The sequence below is a fragment of the Glycine max genome, chromosome 12 (assembly GCF_000004515.6).
Source record: "Glycine max cultivar Williams 82 chromosome 12, Glycine_max_v4.0, whole genome shotgun sequence".
NCBI lineage: Eukaryota > Viridiplantae > Streptophyta > Magnoliopsida > Fabales > Fabaceae > Glycine > Glycine max.
The window spans coordinates 33,610,761-33,628,110 of record NC_038248.2 but is presented as its reverse complement, the minus strand read 5'-3'; the positions used below and the strand labels follow the sequence as shown (position 1 = coordinate 33,628,110).

General features: G+C 32.8%; 2 protein-coding genes and 1 pseudogene across 6 annotated transcripts; 2 read left to right on the top strand and 1 right to left on the bottom strand.

Annotated features, from left to right (window-relative positions):
• The first annotated feature begins 1,139 nt into the window (after positions 1-1,139).
• Positions 1,140-5,025, top strand: LOC102666321 (YTH domain-containing protein ECT4-like; annotated as a pseudogene). The gene is made up of 6 exons (XR_417308.3): positions 1,140-1,205; positions 1,283-1,429; positions 1,801-2,340; positions 2,795-3,007; positions 4,112-4,273; positions 4,492-5,025. The product of XR_417308.3 is annotated as a YTH domain-containing protein ECT4-like (transcript).
• Positions 5,026-6,824: 1,799 nt separating this feature from the next.
• On the top strand, positions 6,825-9,732 carry LOC100802586 (tRNA pseudouridine synthase A). Its single transcript, XM_003540100.4, has 10 exons — positions 6,825-7,246; positions 7,311-7,367; positions 7,449-7,526; positions 7,604-7,657; positions 7,799-7,881; positions 8,213-8,312; positions 8,388-8,450; positions 8,827-9,099; positions 9,267-9,327; positions 9,427-9,732. The coding sequence occupies exons 1-10, from the start codon at positions 7,010-7,012 to the stop codon at positions 9,528-9,530; spliced, it is 1,110 nt and encodes a 369-aa protein (XP_003540148.1). The 5' UTR covers positions 6,825-7,009; the 3' UTR covers positions 9,531-9,732.
• Positions 9,733-10,606: 874 nt separating this feature from the next.
• On the bottom strand, positions 10,607-14,378 carry LOC100802058 (bromodomain testis-specific protein). 4 transcript variants are annotated; one of them, XM_006592598.4, is made up of 8 exons: positions 14,162-14,378; positions 13,508-13,976; positions 13,332-13,409; positions 12,992-13,235; positions 12,679-12,769; positions 12,006-12,144; positions 11,136-11,549; positions 10,607-10,988 (listed from the first exon to the last, which is right to left on the bottom strand). In XM_006592598.4, exons 2-8 carry the CDS (start codon positions 13,967-13,969, stop codon positions 10,791-10,793), a joined length of 1,626 nt encoding a protein of 541 aa, XP_006592661.1. In that variant the 5' UTR covers positions 13,970-13,976; positions 14,162-14,378; the 3' UTR covers positions 10,607-10,790. The 4 variants fall into 4 exon arrangements, with proteins under 4 accessions (XP_006592661.1, XP_014620459.1, XP_006592662.1 ...); XM_014764973.3 differs by having other exon boundaries at positions 13,508-14,020; positions 14,162-14,365; XM_006592599.4 differs by having other exon boundaries at positions 13,508-13,979; positions 14,162-14,365.
• Positions 14,379-17,350: the final 2,972 nt, after the last annotated feature.

Here is a 17,350-nt window from a genome sequence, read left to right as displayed (position 1 = left end):
TTGAGCTTGGTAGTGATGTGAAGCTGATTGGAAGCCAATTCGGCAATTACTTCCTCCATCCGTTCCAGGTTCGTTTTCGAGTGAGTGGATTCAGCCATGAGGGTGAGGTAAGAAAGGAACTTGTCTGTCAACGCTCTCAATGAAAGCACCAAGTGTTATGAATCTAATTACTGACACTGGTCTCCTTGCATTCGAGGACTAGGCTCCTCCAGAATTAAAGATGAGAAAAGATAGTTTTATTCCTTCATAGTTTCGTATTACATGATTCATTGTTATATAGCACTAAGGCTTGATAATGCAAACAAAAATTGTTAACCAAATTCTAACAATTGGTAACAGGATCTTTAGCAAATAACAGAAAGGTGCAGAAAAGGATAGTATGGCCGGCAGCATCTGCTCTTCCAACCACTCAAACTCTGCCAGCTCAGCATTCCTAGCTCATGTTTGTTACGCAAAATCCTTCAAATACTGAGGCTTGATTATCCTCCTTTTGGGCCTTTGATTTGTAATTGTCTCCCCTGTGTCAGCTTGTTGTATTGCCCTATCAATATTATTTGTTTGTTGTTGCTGTTCTGTTTCATTCATAACAAGTCAGCTGAAGAACTTGTGTTTATCCTACACCTAACTGTTATTCCTCCTGAGGAAAGATGATAACGCAAAGACTCCTTAATACTAACTGCAATTATGATCACACCTGAAAATAATGTTTCACTTCCTTGAGGTTAAATAAAGTATTATCTTGAACTTTTTAACATTTGATTTTTAACCTATCCAAAAGCACACGGACATTGATTGAATTAAAATGAAGGTATATGGATATTTGGTTCAGACTTAAATTTACTAATCTATGGAATTTATACAAAACCTAAAATTTAGATGGAGGCATTATTTTGCTTGGCATAAGCAGAGGGTACAAGAAGCTGATCTGATACTGTATCTAAGCAATGGTTTAATACTGATTTAGAATATACACATTCAAACAAACATTTATTCATTTGAATATATTTGATAACGTATATTTTATGAGCTAACTTGGAGTGTTTAAACTTTTGAGCATTGTGTCGTGTGTGTAATCAAAGTCATAACCTTTTGTTATTATCTTATAACCTTTAGTTATCAGGGTTATTGTGGGTCTCTCGATGGGCATTTTGTTGATCATCAATCTTACCTTTCAATTTCGTAGACTTATTATTTTCAACAACCAGGTGTGAATGAATCAGAAGCCAAGTCTTGTTATTGATCAGTCTCAACTTCTGTTGGTGTGCAAAGCAAAATTGTCTAGGGTTCTGTAATTGCAAAGAATAATCCTAAATCTCCTGGTTTAATGAAGCCAAACAAGTTAAAGTCTACACCTAGAAATGGGATTTTAACCAGCACGATATCTGAGACTGTGGCTGATACTGAAAAAGATATCAAAATTCTAAACAAGGCAATCAGTTGGAAGATTATGATGTTTCAGATTGCTTATGATATCACGAGGTAACACTTGTTTATTTATTCATTTTGTGGGATGGTAGAATTGTTGCATTGATGAATATTTAGAAAGGTATTATTGTCCTTGTTTCATTAATACCTGCTTAACTTGTTTGAGATAATTTGTAACGGAAAATTTTCTCCCCAGCCTTGTTTGTCACCTCTAGGATCTGTTGTTTTAGTTTTATTTAATATACTTATCCAATTAAGAAATGGATAAAAATTTTCATATTATGAACTTTGTTTCAAGTGTTTTATATCTTCACCATAACTGCTGTAGAATTATGATGTTTTGATCATGTGAATGTTTTTTTTTTTTTTTTGCAGGCTCCTCATTTGCGTTGTAATTTTACAGCATCCACTCCTCCAAATACATATCACCAAACAGGAAGTTTTTCATCATTAGCCAACCCAAGATGCCATGTTCCCCCCCCCCCCCCCCCCACAAACTACAGGCCAAATACCTCTACTAACTACAGACCAACTGGGAGAGTGTCTAGTGTAAATGATTGATTTTTGTTGAATGACAAATTCAGGAGTGGACAATCTGAAACGTCAATGGAAATGACTCGGGGTCCTCGGGGTCGTTACAACAATTTTCTTCTAAAACCATCACTTGTTAAGGATGCGCTTGTGATCACAATATGTAAAGATGAATATAACCTTTCAGATTTCCAAACTGAATATGAAACTGCAAAATTTAATGTGATTAAATCTTTCAATGAAGACGAAGTTCATAAGAGTGTTAAATATAATGTTTGGACAAGTACTCCAAATGGAAATAAGAAGTTGAACGCAGCATTCCTTGATGCAGAAGCTAAATTGAGACCGACAGGAACCAAGTGTCCAGTTTTTCTCTTTTTCTCAGTGAGTTCAAATCTTAGTTCACAAGTGGTATCTCTCTCTCTCTCTCTTTTCCTTCAGAAGTGTAACGAGAAAACTGGAACTTCTTTATTGAAATTTTAGATTTTGACATTTTGTTAAAGGTATCTATTCTTCTATTTTATTTTATTCTCTTTCATGAGGTTAAATTATCTTCAAAGTTCAAAAGCTCATTATAAAAACATGATCATCAGTTTATGTTTCCTTTTATATTGATGTCCAATAATTGGCAAAAGTAAAATGTTTTCTTAAATTGTTTGATTGAAATGCCAAAAACATTTATTCTATTCCTAATTATAATAGGAATATCTTTATTTTAGTGTATTTGTCATTCTCAATGATATATCAGCTAGTATATTTTTAGAATTGGGAGTTCTTGTCCTTAAATCATTATTTCTGAATATTCATAGATCCTAGATTTATTTTGTTGTCAAATCAGGTTAATGCTAGCAGACAGTTTGTTGGAGTGGCTGAGATACTTGGGCCGGTGGACTTTAAAAAAGACATGAACTTTTGAAAACTTGATAAGTACAACGGTTTCTTCCCAATTAAGTGACACATAATAAAAGATGTTCCCAACAATCAGTTTGTGCATATCATCCTTCCAAGCAATGAGAACAAGCCTGTAACTTACACTAGGGACACACAAGAGGTAATTCTTAACTTGATGGCATTAAAGCGCACCTGTGTCTGCTTTTATAGAGATGGAAAAAGTAGTTGTTGCACAACCATGTGAATAGATTGTGATGAATTTGAGTTACCCCTGAATTATATAAGTTGGTGCAAGTTATTTACTGACAAAGAAAGTTAAGTAATATGTACAGAGTTTGTGTGAATGACATGATAACTCATTTTAGAGTCAATGTTCTTGGGTCTTTCAAGAGGGAAATTTCTTTAAAGGGAAAAGTGAATCTCTACTATATTGAATATATTGTCAGTTGATCAATGATTAGGTCATGCATATCTTGATGCTAATTATTTTCGTTTATTCGGAGAAAGTTATTTGTTTATTTTGGATTTTGAAGGAATTTTGATTTTGGCTCAATACTGTTTTAGTCCCTTAAATGTAAATTTTCTTTTTTTAGTCCTTGAATCTTGAAAATTGCTCTTTTTAGTCCATCCCATGAGTGTGTGCTAAAGGGAGAATAATAGATTGACAATTTGTGGTGTTTTTTAGCTGCTAGAATTTGCATTTTGAAATTGTCACAAATTCTGTATTTGGCCCACCCTCATATGAGGAGGGACTAAAAAGAGCAATTTTCAAGATTCAGGGACTAAAAAAATCAAATAAGAGACTAAAAAAACTAGATCCTTAAATTGAGGGACTAAAACAGTAATTAAGTCTTTGATTTTTCATTATTTCTTTTGTTTCCTCTATTATTTCTTATCTTTCTTGATAGGCTATTGCAAGGTTACTCAAAGGTGCTTATTGTGCCTATGAGTTCCAATGTAATACACTGTTAGTGTAAAGATTTTTATATTGTCTATTAATAAAAATAATTTTTGTTGTTACTTTTAAGGTATTTATTTGAAAGTCAATAAACTTACTATATATGGTGATTTGTGATTGAATGACAATGTAAAAAATCTTTACACTAACAGGACATTCTATTGGCATGGCTGTATACGATAATATTTATATGATATGTGATTAAGTAGAATTAGAATTGTATTGCTATAAATATTATTATAGTTATCGACTTGATGTTTTGTTAGACGTGATTTATAATTAAATTTGTAATTATCTGGCTTGCAGATTGGACTGAAGATGCTGAATATTTTTAAAAGTTATTCGGCTAAGAAATCTCTATTGGATGATTTTGACTTCTATTAGAGGCGAGAAAAGTTATTTCGTTCCCAGAGGAGTACTAAGCATGCAAGGCCAGAACAGGGAGTATATGGCAATGACAATTACCAAGTAAGTTCCATTGTCTACAATGATTCTTACTTATTTGGAACGTAGAAGATATGAGATTTGCCATAAGTACACACAACTGGAATATTGTAGTGCTGCGATGTTATATTTGTCATTAGATCTTCCCTCCCTCTTGCATGCTGTAAAAACATTTTTCTTTTGTGTGTTCTTATATTGAGTTTTGCCTTTGTGATCATCGTTTGTCTTTTAATTTTCTGCAGAACACTGTCGAAGCAAGAGAGAAGAAAATAGAGATGCAATCAAGTGGTACCAAGCAAGGTACTCTCGTCAAACTTACCAAAAACCTTACTCTCAACTCCTCTGGATTTAGATAGCAAGATGGCGAGAGGAGAACAAGAGAGCCCGATATTTATTTCTACACGTAGGCATTTAAGAGTTGCAGACTTGCAGTTTGGTTTGTTTAGAGCTTCTGAAGCACACGCTTCCTTTATGATTTGTGTGATAAGATGACCACGACACATTTTAAGTTTGACCAATTATTTTTATATTACTTGATGAGTTGATGTTTGCGTACTATGGTTCGATGTCTCCAATGTTTCTGTATAATTTATTGGCAAGACTGTTTATTAATTGTTTCACGTGGATGAGCGCCCAGTTTCAAAGTTGTGTTTTGTTTGATTATGCAATTGCATTATTCTTTTAGTAGATAGGTTTAGTTTACCAATGGTAAATACTACACGTTTATTTTTCTCTAAAGAATTTGCAAAAATAATAAAATTTATTGATTTTATTGTTTTTAATTTTTTAAAAATAAAAACATAATATTTTAAAGACAAATGTTAATCAGTGTCCTGGTTTAAGAAATTAAAAGGAAAAGAAAAAAATTATTTAATGTAAAAATCATAAAAAAACATAAAAAAAATTAGGAAAAAAGGGAAGCAAGGTTGGAAATTAGTCTCTAATGTTATGGTTTCACGAGTTACACACGAAACCATATAAGATGACCACGACACATTTTAAGCAAGGTGGGAAAACATTTGCAAGCCAATCAACATTTCCCTACAACATGATTTTCAACATTTGCAAGCCAATCACACCAACATCCTGGTTCAACATCGTGGGAAAAAACCTCCTCAAACTTCATGAAATGTAATGTAGATGCTGCTCTATTTCAAGAAGACAACAAATTTGGCTTCGCTGCTTGCATTCGTAACTCTGAAGGAGTGTTCATCTCAGCCATATCTTGGTTCCAGGGAATTCCAAAGCCTCAAGAAGCTGAATCCTATGCTGTCCTTTCTACTCTCCAATGGATTTCGGACCTTCAGCTCACTAATGTTATTATTGAAACAGATTGCAAAGCCATTCCTCATGCTATTCATTCAAAGCGCTTTCATGAACTTGAAGCTGGTCGGATTTTATGTATCTGTGCTAAAAAAATTTGTAATCTTCATAACTGTAGAATTCAGTTTGTAAGTAGAGAAGCCAATCAAGTTACTCATAACTTGACTAGAGTATCTCGATCCTACGCTTGTCCACAAGTTTTTGATTTTAGTCGTGCTTTTATTGAACACTTTCTTGATTATGATATAATATAAGATTATTTCCCTAGAAAAAAAAAAAGAGTCTTTCGACTTTAAGTTTCTTAATTAGTATTTTTGGGGAACTGGGTTATCACTTGCCTTAATTTTGAAAAAAATTATTGTAATTTTTTTATATATCCTTATCTTTTACTTTTTTTTTCTAAGGTTAAGAAAAATTAATTTATTTTTCTGAGTAAGAATTAAACACTAATATACAGAGTGAAACTAAATTGAAATTTAAGTTCAAACCTTATTCTTATCGATGAAAAAGATGTAATTAAAAGAAAAGATATCGTAAAAGTAATTTGTTTGTTGAAAGATATTATTAATCATTTAGAATTCATAAATATTTCACACCAATGTTATATTAACGTGAAAAACAAAAATTGAAAGAAAGAAAGAAATACTAAGAATTTAATAGAAATATAAAAGTTGTTACACTTATGCTCATAGTTTAAAAACTTGGTTTGATCCGACCAGTCCAATTAGAACCCAACGGCATAATCGGACTGATTTGATTATTAGACTGGTCATGCATCTGGCTCGGGATGACCTAGCCAGACCCGATCAGACATAGTCGATTTGGGATAAATCCGATTATCCAACTTGGTTTTTAAAACCCATTTCACGTAATACAAAAAAAATAAAAATAAAAATGCTCCAAAATAAAATCCGAGACTTTTGTAATTATGTTATTGAATTAATATTTGTGGACTTATGTTATCAACTTTAATATTTCAATTATTATTTTAGATTTTAGAGTATGAATAAATTTTTATTAATCTTAGTTATATTATATATATATATATATAATTTTAAAATTTTTAATATATACTAAGTCAAACCAAATCAATTACCGACCCGCCGGATTATTCTTCATAACTTTGCTTAAGCCATAATTAAAAATTAACGAACGATTGAATATCATAGTTTTTTTGTTTGTTTGGTAACAACTGTATATCAGTATATCCTAGTTTTTTTTTTGACAGAAACTGTATATCCTAGTTTGTAATTGATTGACTTATATTTATCTATTCAATATTCAATTACTAATTAGCATTTAGCAGGAGGAACAAAAAAAAAGGCTTTAGATATAGGGAAACTTTTTAATTATTTTTGGTATGGTGAGAAGTGCAAGAAGAGGAAGAAGTTGAGTTGAGTTGAGGTTGGAGCTGAAAGAAAATTGAGTGAGAATTCAATGACACAGAATCTGAAGCATACCGTGGATTTGGAATGCAGTGATAATAGCAGGCCGTCAAAGATATCAAAAATCGAGTATCCGAGTGACAGTGACATTGACGAAGAAGAAGAAGGAATGAGCCAAAACCCTAGGAATGGGATTCAGCGCTATTTGGTTGCAATCGAGTATATTGGGACTCTCTTCTCCGGTTCTCAGAAGCAGCTCAATGTCCGTACCGTCGTCGGTGCTCTTGAGGTAACATCAGATCACCATTTCATTTCCATCCATAATTGCAATCTAATCTCTTGTTGTATTGTAGGAAGCTTTTTCCAAATTTGTTGGCCAACCGGTCTCTGTGTCTTGTTCAAGTCGAACTGTGAGTATCACAAACAATTTACAATTTACAATTTTCAATACAATATATGACAGTCATATGTTAATTAACATAACTGTGCAGGATGCTGGAGTGCATGCTTTGTCAAATGTTTGTCATGTTGATATTCAACGCATCAGCAAAAGGAGGCCTGGTGAAGTGGTCCGTTACTTAACTTCATATTAATCAATATATGCTCATGCTCATGCTCATCCTGTCTTGTAATTGTATAAGTGCAGTTACCACCTCATGAACCTGCTGTCGTTGGAAGAGCTGTAAACCATTTCTTACAGGTATCTTCTTCTACTCAAGGAGTTGCATTTCTGAAAACCTAAACTGTTTCTCAAATTCCATTTATTAGCTGATGTCACTTGACTATATTGTCCGCTCAAAAGCTCTAACAGTTTTTTTTTTGGCAATTTGATTTATTTTAGAAGCACGACAGTGACTTAATGGTTATTGATGTTCGATGTGTTCCATCTGATTTTCATGCAAGATTTAAAGCGCAAGAGCGCACGTGAGTATCTAGATTTTTCTTCTCAAAGACTAAACATACGTTGATTATCAATTGTCGTGTTGTATGTAACGTCACTGGCTTCTGTAAAGTTCTATTCGATGCAAGATTGTCATTCTTAGATGGCATTTGTTGGATTATTAATTGAGAACTTGCTTGGTCCATGAAATTGTACTCTATTATAATAAATAATAGTGACACTGGAGAGTATCACAGTAAGGTTCATCCTAGATTTTCTGAATCTGGCTACATTTCCATGCATTGTCATGGAACTTCTTTTGTTTTGTTTATGACCATTTGCAGTAATTGATAGTTATTTGGAACTACTATTCAGATACTTCTATCGGTTGCTTTCTGGGCCAGAGCCTTTGTCAACCTTCGAGAAAGATCGAGCATGGCATGTACCTGAGGAGCTTAGTCTTCCAGCTATGCAAGTTAGTTAACAGCTCCTTATACTTACTAGATTCTCAATCTTGCAGCTATTCAAGTTATTGATGATATCCATGCAGGAAGCATGCAGAGTTCTTGTTGGATGCCATGATTTTAGTTCCTTCAGGGCAGCTGGTTGTCAGGTTGTCTTTTTTCTTCAATATTCCAAACAATGATTCATAAAATTCTAATTAATAAGTAGTTTTACACTTTTATCCAAATTGGAACCTTGTTTGCAAGCCTACTCTCTTCTACATTCCTCTGAAGGATGATAGGGACTGCACAATATGCAGTGATTTATTTGACAAGCTTCACAATTATGAAGTTGTAGTTATGATTGAATTTTCATTTAAAGGATTTATTTTAGTTTAATGCTCTATGTACATTCTTTCTAAGTGTTTTTAGCATTTTTCCCCCGTTCAAAATCATCATTCCTGTTTTGATGTTCTACAACATCTCATGTAAAAGTCTCTTTGAACTATCCATAACATATGATGATGTAGAATTCCCCCATCCCAGGCAAAGTCACCTATTAGAACTTTGGATGAACTCAGTGTCAATGAGGTAATTGAAAGTCCATATTTTCCATCTCTAATGGATAGAGAACAACATAATAAAGTCAGTGGTGATCTTCGTAGCTGCTCCAACAACACTGAAACTGACATTCCTCCTATTTCTAATCCAAGCATTGATAAAGTAATTACATCAAGTCAAGATGCAGGATTTGGCAAAAGAAGGCGACATCGTTGCTTGGTGGTAACAGCACGTGCGCGTTCTTTTCTTTACCATCAGGTTGGGTATTCTTTTCTTTACCATCAGGTTGGGTATTCTTTTCTTTACCATCAGGCTGGGTATCTTCCTGTTAATTGAGGCCACAACGAAGTTTCTGTTTTACGTTGTGATTTAGTCCTGCATGTTCAATCCAATCTGTTCTGAATACAGATGCTAATTTATTTCAGGTTAGACTACTTGTTGGTGTTCTCAAGGCTGCTGGCACTGGAAACTTAACAATTCCGGATGGTACTCATACCATTCATCTCTATTTACGTGTTACAATATATTCACTAACGTTTGATTTTGTTTGGGCTTAAAAATTTTCTCACATGATGCACTTTTCAGTTGAGAGAATTTTGAATGCGAAGACTGTTACTGCCGCAAGTCCAATGGCCCCGGCATGTGGTCTCTACCTAGGAGAGGTGAAATATGATCTACCTACCACTTAAGTAGATAGATATTTCAGGGTCTCTCGGAAACACTCATGCATTCGAGTTAAAAGCTGCTGTAGGATTCAATTTCAATCCAATGGACTAGATTTTTTTATATTTTGTGTAAATGTGCCATTTAAGGGTTTTTATATCCTTGGAAGTCCCCCAGCAGAGGATTAATTTTGTCCGTTCTATCTCTATTAATTTTCGTTTAACATTACTCGGACTCCCATCTTTACTTTTTCTTTTACTTTAAAAAATAAAAAATAAACGTATAAAAATTATCTTCTGCGAACTGTATATCTTTTTGTGAAAAAAGAAAAAAAAAACTGTACGTCTTTCTGTTGCCTTGGACGTGTGTCCGGATTAGTTTAACAAATGCACATTCAGCAAAAAAAGTTAAAAAAATGCTCATACCATCACATTTCGACGTCCAATTTGTACGAATGATTTTATTATTAGATGTGCCAAAGTGATTTTCTTTTTTGAATAAAGATGCACCAAAATGATGAGCATCCATTTTCACTGATGAGCAACCAAACCCACTATGATTGTCCCTGTTCTTAAAAAAAATGCAAAAGTAACAAAGATTTCAACTTTCATATTTGGCTATAGAGCTGCAAGAGTTCGAGCAAATTAGCCAGATGGCATTTGTCTAATCAAGCCATTGGCTAGACTTTCCAAATTAGGAGATTGCCAGTTATCAATCTTATTAGAATCTTTCCAAATTATGAGATTATCAATTATCATTTTTTCGAGGAAGTCAATGTAATTTGTTGTGTTTTAAGTAAATGATACATCTAGTCTCCAAGCTAGTTAAACAGTTAATACATTCTTTTTTGTTTTAAAAAAATATGATCAATGGTTAACATTTCGCTCGAACAAGAGATTGACAATAAGATTACGGGATAACATTAAGCAGTAGAATTTAGATTACTCGTTTGACAAATAACATGATAGGATTTTGAAATGTAGCTTAATGCAAAATCTAGTAGTTTCTAAACGAAACTTGACCACTTGAGCTATGACTGCAAGTGGCAGTTTACTTTTACTTTCATGATTTATAAAGTAAAACGGGTTTGAAGCACAAATTCTTTCATATACGTCATTCCATAGCATAACGAGAAAATAAAAAGAACAGAAAGAAAAATTACAAAATCTGCTGTTGCTACCAAGAAATTGTGACTATAATACACACATCATGTAACGAAGGGATGTCAACTAAAATATTAATGACATAGGCTGCTGGGAAGTGTAATAAACTGATCAAGATAAAAGCTACCCCATGAAAGTCCTAATAGCAGCGTGAATTGAACTAGTACGAGCAGAATTTCTCTTCTGTATTAGTGAGTGTGGTCCACTCCAGACAGACTGACTATTTTGGGGGAAGAGAATTCCACATAAACTTGAAAGCTTGTGGTTTTCACTATATAAGCTCTCAAGGAGCTTAGCTTTCTGCTGTTTATCTTGTGACCCCTACAAACAGATTGAACTATTTAGTACACTAATTAACTGCAAATAATCACACTGGCAAGTTAATGTAACTGCATTCTAGGATGTGATTTCTTGCCGATGGGTTGTGCAAATGCTGTCATTTGCTAGAACAAACAGTTGGGGAAATACCTTGTGTTTCTTCTGTTGCTGGACTGCCGCAGATTGTCCTTCTTGTTGCTTTGTTCTATATTCATCATGTAGAGCGGTTGCATCACCAACATTTGATTTCTCTTCCAAGGTTCCACCATGTTTTAAAGTTTCATTCATCTCTCCCTTCTGGCTGTTCATTTCAATCTCTTCCTCATCTTCTTCCTCTCCATTCTCCTCCTCCTCCCCTTCCTCTAGGCCATGGTCATCATTGTCATCATCATTATCAACATCAATGCTCACATGCTTTCTCTCAGAAGGGCTACACTGCTTCTCACTAATCTCCATCTTTGCCACCTCTCCTTTGTCTTCATCAACATCTCCATCAGTGCCCATAGATTCATCTATATTTGATGATGAATCTTCACCACCAGGACTCTCTACTTGTATTGATTCCTTAAAACAAGGTAGTAAAAAATTATTTTAAGTCATTGTCCACTTAATAATAAAGTAGATGCTTAGTTTTCTTCAATGCTTGTACTATGACCCTCATTTTATGTCAGGGATTCAGATGTTACCAAAGGCAATAACGGAATCAAACAGGAGAACATCATCTTCATGCTACTTTAAAAACATTGATTTATGATAACTAGCTTAATAAATTGCACCAAGGCAGAGATATAAAGCCAGTCCAGCTATATTCTTTTCAATCATTTTCTTAATGAGTTACAGCATAATAACCATAATGAAAATATCAAATCAGAAAAATATATAATAAGTAAATTCGTTGTGGTCCCATCATTTCAGTTAGGAATTTTACCAGTGAGACATGATGTATATACCCTAAAACTGCCTCTAAAAATTAGACATCTATCCAAAAGATAAAGTGTAGGCAACAAGCCATTAAAATACCTCGTGCTTAAACTCGTTAGCATGCTTATCACCACCAGATCCAAAATTGCTTCTAGCAATTCGAGCATTCTCCTCCCGTTCCTTCCTACGTCGCTTTAGAACACAAATAGCACATAAACAATCATGTTTATGGTGTCTTCTGCAAAATGAAAAAAATTTCATTGAACCATTATCCATTAACAATTCTCATCATCAATACAATGGGAACTGAAAGAGAGAGGGAGGGGGGGGGGGGGGGGGGGGGAGGGGGAAATTAAAAACAAGGGAACCCCTGGTCATGCGTCATTATTGATATCTGTTTTAGAATCACTTACATTTACAAATGAACCAAAAGATACATTTTACAGAACTTATCTGAAGGAAATGCAATTCCCAAAGTAAACAAAAGCTTCTCTTCTTTTCTATCTTACTTAAGATTTATAACCCACCTTTAAGAAAGATACACTATCAGACAGAATCAAATTTCTGAGAATTAAGTATTAGTCTACAATTACAATCTACTTGTAAACTTATATTGTTCACTTAATCATAATACACAATGAACATTATCAACAAGTGATTTCATTTAGTTTACATGATAGCAACTAAGTCATTTCCATTGTAAGAAGAATTACCACATAAGGAATTATAATATAATAAATAGGGGGTTAAATTGCAGTTTGAAAATACAGACCCATGACGCTTTTTTGTCTTCTGCTTCAATTGACCACCCTTCCCTGCTTTTCCATCACCAGAAAGTGCAATATCTTCTGCTGAAGTCCTCTCTGTATGTGATTCATAATGAAAACATACACCCATATTGCTATCAGAATACCACAGTAAAGTATTTTACATGAAATGAAAATCATTTGTTTTCAGAAGATTATGTATGCAAAGTAATGTTCTTCATTCTGGCATAGCTAAATGCTTTATATCTTTCATACTTGCAAAGGAAAAGGGAAGGATTGTGTATATATATTATACACACACACACATAGATGTCTCACCCTTGGTCCCTTTTGATTGTTCACTGTATAGCCCAGCTGCTGTCCAGTACTTCATAAAGTTCTTCTTTACTCGCCTCATAAGATCCAAGATATAGTCACCCTTATTGTTATACTTGTAACAGTTGTCCCAAACGTATTGAACATCCTTAAATACATCCTCGGAATTCATATACTTTTCATTCTTTTCAAGATTGTTACATATAGTTCCAAAATCCATTGGTGTGTTTATGATATCGAAATAGTCCTGGTTCCAGACAGCATTACGACATTAGACACAAGTAATCGTTTCAAGAAAATGGTTCCATGTTTTATAAAAAATCGATGGAAAAAAGTTACATACAGGAATTCCCAGAGCTTCAGGATTGACAGGAACATTGAAGGGTTCAGCTGCATCCATTTTCATTACCTTCCTTAAAACCTGTGCAGAACAAAGCAAATGTATTATTATTATTATTATTATTATAATTGATAATGGAATGCTTGAAAATAGCAAACAAAACCAAAGGTCCAACAGACCACTAAGGAAGCATCCAATTCCTGCTTATTCTTTCTTTCTTTTGGGAGGGTGATCTCAGTGGAAGCCGACAATGTGTGGTTTGATGAAGACTTAATTTTAATGCTAGCAGCTCTCTTAGACAGAGTACTGAGTTTCATATCAGGCAAAGAATTTGCACTATCTTCCATTCTCTCAGTATCGCTTTGTGTGGGACTGGGAGCATCAGATGAGGTGGGTTGGGAGTCTAAGATTTTAGGTGTCTTGAGCTTCACCTTAACACGCCCAATAGCCTTATCAACAGAACCATCAGGATTTATGTTAGCAAGATTGTAATGCTGCTGCTGATCCATCCCGGTCCCCGTGGAAGAAGGTGTGTCAACCTCCAAACCAGAGGTTTCTTCCTTGTTAGCATCAGCACCACTGCTTCCATGGTTAGTGCTGCCTTTTGCCTTCCCTTTCTTATGCCCACGCTTGCGCTTCATCTTCTATCTTCTAACCAAATACCACCCAAGTTTAATAAATAAATCACCACACTGTATTTCAAGGCCATTAACTAATTAATTAAACAAAGTACTAAGCACAAGAAAGTGTGGTTTTTTTAATTATGGAGTAAAACAATTAAAAGAGCAACTAAAGATTAAATATTTGCAGAGAAGGGAACAAATTGAAATTACACAAAGGAATGAAAATTCGATGATTCTCTTATGCACTTGTTCTGTTCTGTTCTCCGGAAAGTGACGACGGTGACTCTCTCCGGTCTTCAGTTTGAAGACGACGACGCCATGGAATGGATCTCTTCCCTTCTTCTTCTGCTATCTTCTCAACTTCAAAACGCTTCGTTTCATTAGGATATACTCTGCCCTTTCTCTGTGCCCTTACTACTAAATTTCTACTTCAAATAATTAGTAATCGGTCAAATTTATCAATTTAATCTTTAAATTATGAAATATCATTTTCATTATTATATTTATTAAATATTAAATCATTTAAATATCCATTAATATTTAATTTAATATCAAATTTATTTATAATAATACTTTAATGTGTATCACACAAGATAAATATTTTATTTATATTATTAAAAATCACAATAAATGAATATTTTAATATATAAATTATATTTAGACTTATAATAAATAATTTAAATTATAATATAAGTAATTTTAATTATGTTGGCATTTTTAAAAAAATATTAAAATTCCATTTAAAAAACTAAAAATTAAAAAAATATGGTTGGTTGAAAGAAAAAAAATAGTTTAAAAGATAATTATGTACTAAAAGAAAGGTTAATTTTATATTAACCAGAAATTATTATTAATATAATCCTAAGATTAATTAGGATAAAAATCAACAATCTTATTGTATATGTCAGTTTATGATTAAATAGTAATATAGTAAAAAATATTACATATACTATTTATTTATAAAAAAATATATTGAAAAAAAATAAAAATCTAAATCTCTATAAATCAAAAGAACTCCGACAATTAACCGAGAATTCATTGAAGGAAAAATCAACTATCTTGGTGCCTATGATGTTCGGATGGTTTGGCTTAAATAGTTTTTTTTTTTTCTACAAGTTCAAGTGGTTCAAAATGTAGATGTTGAGAGTCACAAGCAGCTCATGTCAAGATAGATAAGATGAATATAGTGATGGGGATAAATATATATGTTCAAGATTTAATCTATCATGTTATAAATTTTAATAAAGAATTATTCTTTATTTTATTATCATATTTATTATTTTATTAAATTGTTAATTTGACAAGTCTTTGATTAAAATTAAAGACTTGTTATCATGATAAAGATTATGATAATGAGAAATAAGTCTTTTATAATTTTAATCTAAATTGTTCTTGATTGTAGGATTATCGTGAACATGACATCAATAATCCAGATAGATCAATATATATGTATCGATAAAGATTAATAGATTTCATTTATTAAATTACATATATAGATGATGTATATTTGGATGTCATTATTAAATTGACTCAATTAAAAATTTCTAATAGTTAATATTATCTTGACATGTTAATAGGGAGTGCTCAAGAAAAAATATAATAGTTTCAGAGAGTTGACTCGAGATTATCATAGTAATTAATAAGTTATTTGTTATATTTTAATTTTAGACACCTAATCTCTTAGGACACTAGTTGAATGAATATTGGACATGATTAAATACTTGTAGAATTAATGATTAATCAAGAAGAAATCCATCAACTCTTAGGTAATGAGTTTGAGTTTTATGATATAATTAAGACCTTGGCCAAGACGATCGAATGAAAAAAGAAAAGAGTTTCTTAAGTTATTCATTGATTAAATGTTTTAGCTTATTAGAGTTTGACAATAATACTATATTCTAGAGTTAACCTTAAGCTATAAATGATGGAAGGAAATATTATACTTCTTTGAAAAAAGATCCATATCTCTTTAACATGATAAATAGAAGCATTTACACAAGATAAAGGACACTAGACACAAATGAGAAAAGTTAGTCTAGTTTTAGACTTGAAAAGTAGAAAGAGGATATACTCTTTAGAGTTCCACTCGTCAAAGAGTTGATAGGTCTTGGTGTGGATACACGTAGAGTCTGTCACTATTGAATAAAAAACTTGTTGCTTCAAGAACTTACATTCAGGTACACAAATCTATTTTTCCTTATTTATTATTGTTGTATATTTTGAATGCAAAATAAATCATAATTTTTCCACTAGTGTTAGGATAACTTTTATGTAACTATCACATGGTAACCAATTCCAATGAAAGGTGAGACATGGGATTGGACCTCAAAACTGGTTTCCACTAAGTAAAAGGACATGAGGTTATAAGATTTACTTGGTGGTAAAGAGAGAAGAGAGAAAAAAAAGATTATGGGTTTGAATCCTTTGGTGATAAAAAAAATTAATAATTAATAATTAACATTAACCCATAAAATATTAATACGAAAGAAATATATCAGTGACTCTAGTTGTTTTGAAGAACTGAGTGAACAAGACATTGTTTGTCAAATAAAGTTAGCTGAAATTAACATGTTGAGAGGAACTATTACCATTTTCAAGTTCCTAACAAGTAACTATTTTGTGACTGATAAATTTAGCTTAGGATGGTAAAGAAAGCCATTCGGAATGCTATTGTTATGGCAATTTTGTCCTGACCATACTCTAGTGAAATAGCAACATGTTCCTAGTTCCCACGCCTTTAGGAAGGGTGTTGCTAGGTGCACCCAACATTCTTCATTAATGCCCTTGGCATGTTGTTCCTTTTTAAGTTGCTTTTTCTGTTGTTTTTTTATGCGTTTATGGTTTTGTGCTTCCCTTTCTCCCTTTCGTGTTGGTTTTCCATTGTTGAGAGAGGTAGCGGTTCAGTGGAGGTGAAAGTGTTACCGGTCGGTGATTGTTGCGGTTGTTGGTTCGATTTCGTCAAAGGTACACGATTTTTTGGCTTTTCTAGTTGAGTGGTGATCATTTTTCACATACGAATCAACTTGATTTGTATGATTTATACGGATGAAGTTGATCCGTAAGTACGAAGTTCATCCGTATAAAGCATATGAATGAACTACATCCATTCATCTGTATAAAGCATACGAATGTAGTTTATCCGTATGAGTTTTTTGGTTTTTTTTAATTTGTTAAAGTTTTATTTTTTTAATTATTAATATGTTAAATTACTCATTTGGTACCTATAGTTTGACAGTGTTTTTTTAGTCCCTATAATGTACATTTTATTACAAATTATGAATTATTTATTTATTACAAATTATATATAGTATTAGTATATAATTTAATTATTTAGCTACAAATTAGTTATAAATTATAAATTATTTTTTATTACAAATTTTCTTATGATAAATTAGTTAC

Excerpts from the sequence above, each read along its gene's own strand:
- LOC100802586 (XM_003540100.4), top strand. The coding sequence starts at position 7,010 with ATGACACAGAATCTGAAGCATACCGTGGATTTGGAATGCAGTGATAAT. Across the intron at positions 7,527-7,603 it reads AAAGGAGGCCTGGTGAAGTG|TTACCACCTCATGAACCTGC; the intron begins GTCCGTTACTTA and ends GTATAAGTGCAG. Across the intron at positions 7,882-8,212 it reads TTTAAAGCGCAAGAGCGCAC|ATACTTCTATCGGTTGCTTT; the intron begins GTGAGTATCTAG and ends ACTACTATTCAG.
- LOC100802058 (XM_006592598.4), bottom strand. The coding sequence starts at position 13,969 with ATGAAGCGCAAGCGTGGGCATAAGAAAGGGAAGGCAAAAGGCAGCACT. Across the intron at positions 13,410-13,507 it reads AATTGGATGCTTCCTTAGTG|GTTTTAAGGAAGGTAATGAA; the intron begins GTCTGTTGGACC and ends TGTTCTGCACAG. Across the intron at positions 13,236-13,331 it reads CTGAAGCTCTGGGAATTCCT|GACTATTTCGATATCATAAA; the intron begins GTATGTAACTTT and ends GTCTGGAACCAG.